This window comes from Dromaius novaehollandiae, chromosome 12, assembly GCF_036370855.1.
Source record: "Dromaius novaehollandiae isolate bDroNov1 chromosome 12, bDroNov1.hap1, whole genome shotgun sequence".
Lineage (NCBI taxonomy): Eukaryota > Metazoa > Chordata > Aves > Casuariiformes > Dromaiidae > Dromaius > Dromaius novaehollandiae.
Window position 1 is genome coordinate 13,811,935 of NC_088109.1, and position 12,841 is coordinate 13,824,775.

The 12,841-nt window shown below is 53.2% G+C and overlaps 1 protein-coding gene across 2 annotated transcripts in view; it reads left to right on the plus strand.

Moving 5' to 3' along the window:
* Window positions 1-12,841, plus strand: part of PLXNA1 (plexin A1) — a 168,519-nt gene that overhangs the window by 131,483 nt on the left and 24,195 nt on the right. For both annotated transcript variants that reach the window (XM_064518985.1, XM_064518986.1), the window contains exons 21-22: window positions 1,661-1,803; window positions 7,810-8,066. In XM_064518985.1, the coding sequence (XP_064375055.1) occupies window positions 1,661-1,803; window positions 7,810-8,066 (400 nt within the window). The remainder of the gene's footprint in view (window positions 1-1,660; window positions 1,804-7,809; window positions 8,067-12,841) is intronic.

Genomic DNA, 12,841 nt, shown 5'->3' on the forward strand with positions numbered 1-12,841 from the left:
CCCCCCATGCCCATGAGGTTATCCCCCCTCGGTGCTGAGGAATGGGCTGTCACATGAGGAATGGCCCAGCATGCATGTCATGCAGCTCCTGCATTGGCTATGGTTGTCCCTTACCCACCTTGATTAGCATCTTTCTGTTTCCCATCTCCACCCTCATCCTCTTCAATCCCTCCCAGAGCTGTGTGCTTCAAGCTCTGTGGGTCAGGGCCACCTTGCTTTCAGGAGCTTCTTGCTTTCAGGAGCTTCTTGCTTTCAGGGCCTTTTTCCTCACACTTTAACTGATCCGCTAATGTGCAAATCTTGGAATCTCTTGTACCACCCCGAGCCTCTGTGTGCTCCCCCCCTTTTTCCAGCTGCCATTCGGAGGGGGAACGGGAACGGTCAAAGCTGCGTTATCAGAGGAAACTAACTCATTTTGGGTGGGATTTGAGGATTTTGCAGTTAAGGAATTCTCCTCCATTTCTCTAAATGTGAGAAAAAGGAACAAGGAGGGTAGAGAGGGCTGCGTACAAGCAGGCAATTGGTCTCTCGTTATGTGACAGACGGATGCTGTTAAATTGGACAGAATTCCTTGTATGATCCTGCTGATAAAACTAATTGCCCATTATCCCCTGGAGCTGGCTCCTGAGGCCCCAACCCTGCCAACCACAACCAGCCCAGAGGCTGCGCAAGGAACAGGCACCTAAAACAAGATAATAGGAAAAGAAATACAAACCCTTTGCTTTCCCAAATCCCCATCCCCAAACATGCATGTGGATGGCAATAGTGACAGGGAGAGGGGAGGGAGCTGGTGGAGGGGATGGTGTCTCATCTTCCACAGCTGGCAGATAAAAGGATCTGCTTTTAATTAAAAGGCACAATCTCTTCCCTGCCTTTTCTCTTTTCTAGTCCCACTAGTTACAGATAAGATAGCACGCCTTTCAAGCTGACGGTTTGTTTTTTCTCATCAGGCTGACGAGCCTGCAGTCCTCTGCCTTGCTTTCAGCTCCCTTTAAAGTGCCATTAATTTGATTTTTCTGAGGGTTTTCTCCCCCCACCCCTTTCCCTGGTGCATCTCTAGGACTTCTCTCCCATCACTTTCCCCTGTAGGTGCAATTAAAGGTTCAGGACCTCCCCCCCATTCCTTTCCCCTGGGACCCGCAGCTGTCTCTGCCCTGATCAGGAGGTGCTGGGCTGGGTGTGTTCAGAGCTACTCTCGAGTATTATTTAGGTCAAAATGAAATGAGGACATTCCTGTGGTTTAAGCTAACGTTTCCCCCAGAAGCTATGGCTGTGTGCAAACCTTGCCATTCCCAGCTGCCCGCAGGACCTTTGGGATCCTGCGAGTGCTGAGAGAGGGGGATTTGAGTCCCTGGGACCTGGTGGCAGGACTTGGAAGTGCTGTTCCCAGTTCTGCCACCTGATTTACTCTGGGAAAATCATCTCCCCTCTCTGCAGCTCAGTTTCTCCATCTGTAAAATGGGGAGAGTGATACGAGCCTGGCAGGGGGAGGGATGTGAAGCTGATTCACACCTGGAAATTGCCTTGAGGGCCATCTCGGGTGCCAGGAAGAGCAGCAGAGGCTGCGTGGTAGTGCTGGGTGTGGAGGAGCTCACTAGCAAAGATCAAGCCTGGCTGGGACTCCAAGCCCTGTTGCTTAATTCTGTTTTTTCCACAACAGCCTTTGCTGAGCTGCAGACTGACATTAACGAACTCACCAATGACCTGGATGGGGCTGGTATCCCTTTCCTGGATTATCGCACCTACGCCATGCGGGTTCTTTTCCCGGGAATAGAAGACCACCCTGTGCTGAAGGAGATGGAGGTGTGGTAACGTGTATCTGTCTGTCTCTCTGTCATGTTTCATTCTGGGGATGTGTCTCTGGGATGCCTGCCCCGGAAGGGAGAGGTTGTGTGGGGTGGTGCTGCTCATTTGCCTCCATGGCAGCTTGTTCTCGCCTTTGGGCGAGGGAGTCTTGGGGGCTTTGGAGCATGATGGAGTCCCTGTGCCCAGAGCTTTGGGTTGGAGGGGCATGCTTTGATTCCGAGATGGCCTTGGCCACCATGCCAGAAGTGCAGCAGGATGTCCTTCATGTGAATTGGTCCACACAGCATCCTTCAGCTCTGTGGAAGTTTGGGCCTTCCCTGTCCCATGTGCATAGAAGTGCCAGCTCCCTCCTGCCTTAAGCTGCCAGGAAGGGTCTGAGCTTCATGATCCCCCTCTCTGTAGTGAAAGCCCCTTGTGCTGAGGACTGCAGCACTGGAGGGTGATCATGTGGACCAGGAGGGACACAGGCTGGCAACGGTGGGCAGAAATATCCCATTCCCATAGCTGAGCTCTTCCAGATACAGGGAGTGAGTGCACCCTGAGGCACTGAAGGGGGCAAATAGCAAGGAACAGAGAGGTGGAGTGTTTTGGGGATGCTGGGTAAAAATAACAAAGAAAGACAATTCCTGGAGCATCTGTGCTTGCAAGGTCTTTTGGTTGGTTGTTGCCTTGCAGGAGGCATAAAGAAAACCTCAGAGACTGGAGTACTGGGGATATACAGCCAAAATTGTCGTGCGCAAGTGGAGGTGCTGGCGGAGCTGACCTGGCCTCTCCAGTCTGCGTTGTCAGGGCTGCTGGACTTCCCTCCCAGCATTGCTGGTCCTGGCTTGCTTTGCGGTGGGGAAGTCTTCCTGGAAGGACATTTCTCTGGGGGCTTTCCCCAAGTGCTGCTCAAAGATGCGTCTGTCTGGGTCGTTAGAGGAGAGCCCCTGGCCCCACTGACCCTGTCCTACCCTTCCTGTCTCCGTGTGGCCGTGGCTTTTGGTCTCCCAGGACAATGTGTGCCATCCCCTTCCCTTGCAGGGAGCGCTGGCCCTTCGCTCCCACCCTGAGCAGGGCATTGCTTTTCAGTCTTGAAGCACCATGACACCCACTGATGCCTTTTCCTGGGGCTGTGCAAATCCAGCGCCAGTTCGTACAGCCTGCCGGGCTGGTGCCTGCAGCCCGTCTGCAGGAGCTGGAGCAGGCAGCGCTTGCTCGGAGCTGCAGCCCGAAGGTGAAGCGTGTGGCTCCTGCCAGCATGAGCAGAGTGGTTTAGGGACATCTTGCTGCCCTTAGGCTGCCTCCTCGTCCAGCAAGTGGGCTCGGATGCTGGCCTGTTCTTCCACAGCGCAGAGCATCTTGCCGTGTGCCAGCCAATGCGAGTGCAGGCTGGCCACCGAATGGTTGCTGTGCTCTCTGACATTAATATCAATATTTATATTAATATCATTGCTGCTCTCATTTTCTATGGCACTTGCTTTATGCAATTGGGTTTGTTTGTTGCCTGACCAGCAGCTCATTTCCAACAGACTTGTCCAACATCATCTGCTTCCTTGGCTCCGTCTCCCCTGTGCAGAACCCACCCTTGCTGTTCTCCCCCTGCTCCCCAAACCGGTTCCCCCTCCTCGCCTGGCCTCCCCATGTCTGTTTAATTTAGTGCACGCAATTGCACAGCAATTGGCTTCTTGTTTGCTGGGCTGCTGAGGCCGCCCTTGATTGGAGAAGTGAGGAGGGGTGACCTTAGCTTCCCCTCGCTGCTGACCTGGCACAGTAATTAATGTCGACGTGGGCTTCACAATGTATTTAGGAGAAGTAATCAGCCCTGGTGCAAGACGCACAGTTACAAATTACAGTGCAACAAGCTCTTACCAACTGCAAGCGCACGTGCTGATGTTGTAAGCTAGCATGGCTACGGCGAGGGGATCTGGCCCTCTGCCTAGCCTGTTTCTCTAGTCCCAGCCGTGGAGGCTGTGGGATCCCTGTTTCCATGGATTTCCCTTTGCAGCCCGGGCTTGCAAGCTGCTCAGAGCCATTGCTTGGTGAGATGGCCAGGGACTAGTGCTCTGGGTGTGAAAATAGCCCTCCCTTAGGCACGGACCTTCCTGTCTGTGCTAGGTTCTAGCCTCAGCTCTGTTCTTTCCCTTAAAGTTTTTTCCCCAAAGGGCGAGGGAGAGGTGTCAGCCGCTATCCCTGCCGTGGCAGAGCCCAGCCGCTGGGACCGGAGCTGGTGTTGCCATGCTGGTGCTCCATGCTAACCTCTCCAGGGAGGACATCCTGGTGAATCTGCCTGTTTGGGCCAAGCTCAGCTCTGCCTCCCCTTTGGAGAGCTGCGTCCCCGTCACCTCTACGGGCGGCCGGGAGCTGGAGACAGGGAGAGCAGGGCTGGGGTCTCGGTTCTCCGTGACAGCTAACTTCCCTGTGGAGAAATGCAAGGGCTGCTGCTGCGGGATCCAGCTGCTGTCAGGAGTGTCTGATTTCTTTCAGTCTGGGGGCAGACACTTAGCTCCTGTGAAGCGTGGGCAGATTGAGGAACGAGGATTTGCTGCTGCCTCCTCCTCCTCCTCCTCTTCTTCCTCCTCCCCCTCCTCCTCCCTCCCTGCGGTCAAAATTCCTGGGGAGCATTTTGGGCCAGCTCTGCGGAGGCTTCTGGCTGGCCATGCTCACGCTCGGTCTGCTCTTGCTTCCGGCAGCTCCGCAGGGACTGGCTTTGCGGGAGCTCTAGCAGGAGGGAGCGAGAGCTCGTGCAGACATGTGGAAGGAGCATGGTGGAGGGAGGAAGAGCAGGAAACCTTTCCTGACATGGGATCTGGCCAGTGCTGCAGCCCCTTCCCAAGGGGAGAAGAGTGGAAACAACATCAAGCTAGATGTGGCAGAACCCTGGAGAGGAAATTGCAGTGGAGTGATTTTGCATTGGCCAAGGGAGCACAGGGTGCTGGGCAGGAATTTGTGGATTTATCCCACTTCCAGCTCTCCAAATTCAAAACATCCCACTAGAGAGGGTATACAGGCTCAGCCTTGCCTGGGAAACAAAAGGTTAAAGTTGCAAAGGAGCAAAAAAAAGCCCAAAAGAGATTAAATAAAGCAACTACAGTTGTGTAAGCTTCATATAATTTAATCAGGTTTGCTTTTATATGTCTCTTTACTCAGAGTGTAACATTAGCTATTGCAAGTGACGGGAGGGAAACAGCACTTGCTCAGACAGACGCTAATCCGCAGCCGTGTATTAGACCATCATTACCAGCTCCCTTTCTCTTTAGGTTTGTGGGGGGGAGGTTCACTGCTTTGTGAGGATTTAAGCCTGATTAAATATTTAATTCAGTATTGTTCATTTATTTCTGCTAATGATCAGCAAGTTAAACACGGAGCCACAGCCAGGCGGGGAGGCAGCATGTCTGCGTGTGGGGGTGAGCTCAGGCGTTGCCGGTGCTGAGCCTGCTCGTCCTGCCCATGATGGATATTTTGCCTCCTCTCGCGTTGCCTGTCAAGGCCCCGATAAGAACGGCTCTTTCGGACAGGACCAATTTCCCAGCTTATCGAGCCCCGGCTGCTCCGCTCTCTGGGAAGGCGGCTCTGATCAGATCATGCCATCTGATCCCTGCGTCTCTGGAGCACAGCGCTCCTTCCGTTCAGCAGGCGCGTCTGTGCTGCCGGCGCTGCCTGGCTCTGCGCGGGCGGCTGGCTTGCTCCCTTGTCCTCTGGTCACTGTTGGGTGCTGAAGGGAGGAAGCCCTTCCCAGCCCTCCTCTGTGTGGCCTTAGCCACCACTGGCACAAGCATGGGAGTGCCCCGGTGTTGGGATGCGGGGCTCTGAAGCACTCCGGTCCTTGCTCCGCCAGGCTTTTCTGGTGGATCTGAGTATGTCTCCAGCGCAGCAGCGGTGCTGGAGCCAGCTCTCGGGTATTGCTACCAGCACAGGTGCGCCAGGAGTGTCTTCAGAGCCGAAGAAGCCACCAGGGCCCTTGTGGATGGGGCAGCCCATGCTGCCGGGGCACCGCTGCTCCTGGTGCTGGGGCTTGTGCTCCTGCGCTGCGCTCACCCGGCTCTTGCTATGCAAAATGCCTTTGCAATGGGGACATGCTCAGCTAATACAGGGCCAGGCAGTCTGATAGTTTGCTCCTCCGAGGTTTGAGACAGGGCAAGGAACTACTGATGCTGCTTAACCTCAGGTGCCGGAGTTAGCAGCATCGATGCCTCAAGATCCCCAGATAGTGAGGAGCGAGGGACTCCTGGAGAAGGTAACTTAAAGCACTTATGTTCCTGTCGGGATGTTATACTCTGAGCTGTGTTAGAGTAAGTGAAGCCATGTGCTTGCTCATGTGGTGTCCACGGGAGGAACCCCGAGGGCAGAGGGTTGTCACTGACCCATCTCTTCCTTTGGGACACCTCAGGGCAGGAGGAGTCTGTCTGTCTGTCTTTGAGGGTGCCGGTGAAGGTATGCTCTTCACTGTGACCCTTGGGTCCATGTTGTGGAAATGCAGAAACAACAAGGACTGGGTGGGATTTTTTTTTTTTTTTTGGTCCTGTGGGAAACATCAGCTGTTTGGAAGGGGGAAGTCACAACAGTGAGGAATTTCTCTGAACTAAAGAAAGATGATCCAAAGTTTTGATTGAAGTGAAATGATTTGATGTGTCAAAACCCCGTTCTTCATTTTGAGTTGATGTTTTGAAATGAAAAGTGTTGTTTTGTCTCCAAATATCGACATGAAATGAAATTTTTCACTTATTCTCCCAATCAGGAAGACAAGGGGAAAAAAAATCATTAAAATTGACATTTTACCACAGCGAGTCTTTTATTCAGAGGAAACCATCTTTTCTAATGGGAAAATGTTGTGTGTAAAAAATGGTCATTTCTGATAAGAACTTTGGTCACTGATGACCAGAGCTGGGCTAATGAAGGCAGTGTAGAGATGAAAGGATCCCCGTCCAGTCCCTGCCAGGCAGTACAGAACCAAGTACATCCTGAAATATAACCTCAGCTGTCTCAGAAGTAAGGAGGATATTTGAGTCCGTGTCTAGAGTGGTGGAGACCCAGATTTCCATTACTGCTTTTTTCCCTGTCTGAAATCTATACCCCAAAACCAGGCAGTTATGCTGTCTGCAGAGCTTAGTATTTTGGCCTTACATGCTTTATGGGGCAGGTGCTTGGTCTGTGTAATATCCAAAGGGCACGTTGCAGCGTCTTGGAAGAGATTCGACCTTCTTGTTAGTTGTAATAGAGAATTGTAATTTTTGTGTGCGTCTCAAAAGTGGTACATGTGAGAGAAGTGCATGTGTGTGTGCACGCACACGGGTGAGGGAGAGTCTTTGTACGCAAGTGTATACGGCGGTGCCATGAGACTGTGCTGCTTGGCACTTAGCACAGGTTGTACATTAGATAATACTTCTGGAAGAAACTGAAGCTGTTTACCAAAGAGGGAGCCTAATAGTACAGAGAGAATAAATCCAGCTTCTTTTTTACACTTTTCCATACCCCTAGAGCAACAGGGCATTCAGAGACTTTGTGGGGCAGCAAATTTAAAGCTGCCTATAGAAAAGGCCTCTAAAGACAACATAGAGTGAACTGTGGTGCTCACTATGGCAAGGTGCCTGGGAGGTCGCCTGGGATAGGAAGGAAGGGCCGTGCATTGCCAGCCTTGGGTAGCACCTCCCTTTCCATGGAAAGGGCCTGAACCTTCATCTCTGTGACGTGCAGCCGCTAAGTGACTGGGATAGGAAGGCCGAGACTGTCTTGACAGAGCCGAGAGGCAGGGCATGCTGGCTGCCCCTGGTGATAATGTCCTGAAGCACCCACGGCAGCCGCTGCTGGAGGACGCTGTGGGAACATCTGGTGTGTTGGCTGGTGTTTCTGGATTCCCTGTGGTATATTTTGCGACATCTTGGCAGTGCATGTCCAAATGGGTGTTTCTAAGTTCACCACATTGTTGCGGGAAGAGAGCGAGTCCAGGTGATGTGAGGCTCAGGTACCATCACCTCATCGTCATCACCCTTGTGCTTATCGCCCGGCTCTGCCCTATCCTTGCAGGTACAGGCAAATGTGGAGAAGTCCTTGACCCTCTTCGGGCAGCTCTTGAACAAGAAGCACTTCCTGCTGACCTTCATCCGCACCCTGGAAGCGCAGCGGAGCTTCTCCATGCGGGACCGTGGCAACGTGGCCTCCCTCATCATGACGGCGCTGCAGGGGGAGATGGAGTATGCCACAGGGGTGCTGAAGCAGCTCCTCTCCGACCTCATCGAGAAGAACCTGGAGAGTAAGAACCACCCCAAGCTGCTCCTGCGGAGGTGAGTGTCCATCCAGGAGGCGTGGGGTGCCGCGGGGAGGTGGGCAGTGGGGGATGGAAGTGGCTGCCTTGCGGTGCATCCGGTCTGTCCGCTGGTGTCGTTAGGGGTCTCCTGTGGTTCCTCCGGACTGGCTCCCCCAGGCCTAATCTGCCAGCCGGTGTGGGTGCGGCTAACCCTCTTTGTGCGGGCACAGGGGTTGGAGTCCTTTAGGGATGCAGTCGGTGATGCTGGTGTTGGCTGTGGCAGTATCTGCTGCACTGGACCCATGGTAAAGCATTTTCTTGCCTGTATGCAACTGATGCTTAAGAGATGCTGCACAGTGAGGCAGGAGTGTGGGGACCGGGACCACCCTGTCCGGCCATGTGGATGCTCAGGCGTAGCATTGGGGAGGTTCTCGCTCCAGTTTGGCCAGTATGGGTCCACGTGGGCTGGGGAGGCGGCAGTGACGGCTCTGCGGCTGACGGCTGCGTGGGCTGGAGCGGGGAGGATGCTGGCTGGTGTCAGACACTGCAGCGAGGCAGCGCCTGTCGCTGCAGCAACGCTCCTGCCTGCGCTCCGCTCTCCAGGTGATCGCGTGGCTCCCCGCGCTTCCCAGCACGTGAGGCAGCTCTCGCTTTTCCTCTCGCCCGCGAACAGCCTTGCGGTGGCCTTGCTGTCGGGGACTCCTGGGGGGGTCCCCTCCGCAAGCTGGCCGTGGGCAGAGGTGCTCCTTTCCCCGCTGCCTTTTGGCGCCTGCCCACCTTGCAGGGCACGCGGGGGTTTTCCTGTGAAAGCCGAGCGGATCCTCGCAAGCAGGGAGTCTCGCAGGGGCTGGGGGAGAGCGCGAGCAGGAGGCAGTGTGCCAAGCTCCACCGTGTGTCTGCCCGGCCCATCAATATTTAACGAGAGCTCTGAGCTCTCCTTCATCATGGGCTGATGAATATTGAAAGATACACCGAGTGCTGAACAAAAACAATTAATAAGCTCTACCAGCCCTGCTCGAGGCCCTCCCTGCCGTCCTCCTCTCCCTTTGCACGCTGCGCCGTGCCTCCCGATCTCTGCTGCCGCTGTCCTGGTGCCGTGAGCCTCCGGGGCAGATGCAGCAACATCTGCAACCCCTCTCCCTGCGGCTGGGAAGGCCGAGGGCCGTGGAGTTAACACAACACCAGAAAGGCTTGAGGGAAGCAAGACGTCTTTCAAACGCCAGCCAATGTTCATGACAGGGCCAGACTGGACAGAACGTGTTGGGTAGATGTCTGGAGCAAATGCAGGTGCAAGCCGTTCCCAGTTATGTCCCAGCTACCTTTCCTCAGCCTGTCTCTTTAGGCACATCTCTCTCTCTGCTTGACTTGTCGCCTACGTCCAAAGGGTATTATAAGGAGCCCTTAATTTCTTACTTATTAGAAATGTGCCAGAGAGGGAGTGCGGAACAGACTGTGGCCGGCCGTGAGAGGAGTGGGACCCGGAGGTGCCGACCTGCATGTCCTTCGTCGCCGCTCTTGAGCGCATTCTGATGCTCTTCCCTTCTAACTATCCCTCCCATTTACTGATGACAACAGGCTTTGCTGAAATATTAAAACTACATTTTCAGCTCCTGAGTCTCTCAGAGCATCACGAAGCTGCTGCCATTGGAACAAGACTCTGGAATGAAGCAAATCAATAAAATATAAATAAGAGGGGGGGGTGCACCAAGGCCAGCACCTGCGGTGCCTGAGCTGTGGGAGCAGCGTGAGGGCAGATCCAGTGAGAACTGGGCAGCCTGAGGAGGGTTGGGCCCAAGCAGCGTTGCTCAGGGACCTATTGCAGGTGGAGCTGTGTAGGGCTTCAGACAGGCACGAGGTCCCCTGGCTGGGACCTCGCTCATACCTCCCCTCGTAACATTTAAGGAAGAGATTTTGCTCTTTCCGTGGCCGCATCACTGAGCCAGCAGAGTTCAGGGCTGTTCTTCCTGCATCCTTTTGATTAGCCCTGCTGTTGGGTGCGAGAATGTACTTACTGCCCGGAGCAACAGGATTAACATTGATCTAACTGGGGAGAGCTGTTATTTATTTATTTCGTTATTGGATAATCCCCCCGTTGCTGTGGCATCTGGCTCTATTGCAGATGGAGACAAACATCCGCTGGAGCCCGGGCTGTGGCACGGGCTCACTGGAGGAGCTGCGGAAGCTGATTTGAGATGAATATTATGGGTTCGTCTGTAAAGGACCTAGTTCAGGAGCAGGAGAGGATGTCTGTTGAAGAGCTTCAGTCCACCCCTTCCCTTGGCTTTCTCCCCACGTCCTTTTCCTTGTCTCTATTTTCTTCTCCTCGATGGATTAATCTTTCCTGACAGGGTGCAGGAAGGCTTCCCTCCTCTAGAGGCTCAGGTATTACCATCCCCTAATGGTTTAAGGAGGACTGCACTATTCCAGGGAGGGCAGAAAGGGCTAAGCCCATTAGCACAAGAGAAAGGCTTGGAAGGGTCCGTACGACCCCAAGTCAGATTGGCTGAACTCTGGGAAAGTGGATTTCCTACCCAAACCATCTGCTGCCAGGAATTGTTCTGTCCTGTCTTCCCTGCCTGGCGTTGCCTTTGTCTCACAGGGAGGTCTCTTGGAGGCTCCGAGGTTTGGTTTCTTTCTGGCTTTTGTTTCTTGAATCAACTCTTTTCTCTCTGTTCCCCTGGTCTAGCAGGAATGTGGCTGTGCTCCTGAGATCATTAGCATTGCTTGTGCTTTTGTGAGCATCTGCATTTGAAAGTGGCTGATCTGATGATTAATGGATGGATAAGCTGAACAAGCATAGCTGGAGAATTTCAGGGGGGGCTGGCTGGCATTTTTGTTTTAAAAGGAGTGAGAGTGACTTTAAAAATAATGGACTTATTAAGGTGAATTTTAATCCTGTGGCAGCGAGACCAGCCTGTGGTGCAGAGACAGGCACATTAAGCAGTCCTCACAGACCTGTGTGATACACTGGGGTCCTGTGCCATCTTCAGCTCCTGCCAGGCCTGGCCATTGCCCCTCCTCTGCTGCTGCAGCGAGTCCAAGCTGCAGCACCACCACCTTGCAGTCCCCACACCCTGCTCAGGCCTGCTACAGGTAACACTATTCCCGCCTGACCCTGCTCTTCCTCCTTTGGATACAGTGTCTTTGCTAGTGTGGTGGAGGCAGCAAGGTGAGTGGTGGTGGCGTGACACTCCAGAACAGGCACAGGCAACTCCCCTGAACCTTCCCTGCCAAAACACTTTGGAGGGCAATGCAATCTGGACTTGGAACGATACCTTTGGGAAACAAGAGGCCAACAAGAGGCTGCTTCCTTCAACTGCATCTCCAAGAGCAGCGAAGAAGCACTGCTCCATTTCTAACCTTCCTTTGGAGCAGATGGTTGCAACATCATTCACTGCAAACTCCTACATCACCATCTCACCCTTAGGAGACACACAAAAAACAGGGATTTCCACCATACAGGCAGGGAACAGGCTCTAAGAGTTAAATGCCAAGCCTGCTACAGAGTCTTTGCGCGGTGCTCTAAAGGTGTCTGGGAAACATCTCAAGCTTCCAACCATTGACTGCTACTCCCTCCTCCTTTTAATTCCCTTGTTTTCAGTTGAATTAGCACGGGGATAAGTTTGACCTAAAACATTGGGATCAAAATCACCAGATCTAAATCTAGTGTTCATTTTAAATAAGGCCATGTGGGCTGCAGCAGTCAAAAGACTCCCGGAGGTCCTCGATACCAAAATTTGAGCAATGGCTGCAGACACCAGTTCTCCATGAACTGCTGGCCTCTCTACCTTGTAGAGCCTCTCTACCTCTGCAGCCCTGCCTGAGAGCCACCAGATCCATGTCCAAGGACAGGGAAGCAGAGCGGAGTCAGGTTGCAAAGCCTCGCCTCCCAAAACTTCGTCACCACCACCACAGAGTGCTAGTAAACAGGTGTCCTCTTCTCCCCAGAGGTTACTTTGAACAGATCTTGCACAGAGAGCTGGACGGGTTTGGGATGGGGAAAGCTTTCTTTATCCTTCCGTTGTTCATGTTGATTGTCCTTCTTGTTCCACTGTTGGGTCCTGGGCTTAGAGGCTGTAGGGACCAGGGGCTACTTTAGATGTTGCTGGAAAGTCCCATGTATGACCCAGTAGTGGTGTAGTGGCAATGCTGGCCTATCTCAGGACAGCAGCGTCATTGAGTGAGGTAGTCAGAGCAGCAACTTCCAGGTGGGAGAGAGATGGGTTTCCAGCTAGATCAGGCACCTGGCAATTTAGGAGGAGCTGCTCCTGTCATGGGAACATAGGTTGGGATCTGACCTTTCATGGCAATCTCAGCTCTTCCTTTCAGGTCATGCTTTTCCTTTAATGGGGAGCTTGAAGTAGGTTTGGTGACTTTCACTTAGCTTAGATTTCTCATACAATCCTCCTTCCATGGAGGGAAGTGCCCATTACCAATGGGACATGATAAAAGAAACAAACTTCATGTAAGTAGAAGCTACCAGGGGTTAGGTAGAAAGCTGGGCATCAGATGGGCATCCAGTGGGCGTCCACAATATCGTTCTCCGCTCTCTCCAGTTCTCTGAATACGCTGTAGACCAATTTGCTTTTGCTTCCTGGAGGGTTGATGTGGCTCAGCGTTGCAGATGGGCAGGCTTTTCACTGCCCAGCTCTTTATGGGTTAGCAAGCACTATCTTTAGATCTTTTTCGTAGTAACTACTAGAGCTTTTGCTGTCTGCTTATGCCCCTTTGCTTTCAGCTTCCTGCCTTTCCAGGTCTGAGCTTTTAAAGCCAAAGAAAATTTAGCCAAGGTCCGAGGCTGAGGTTGCTGTG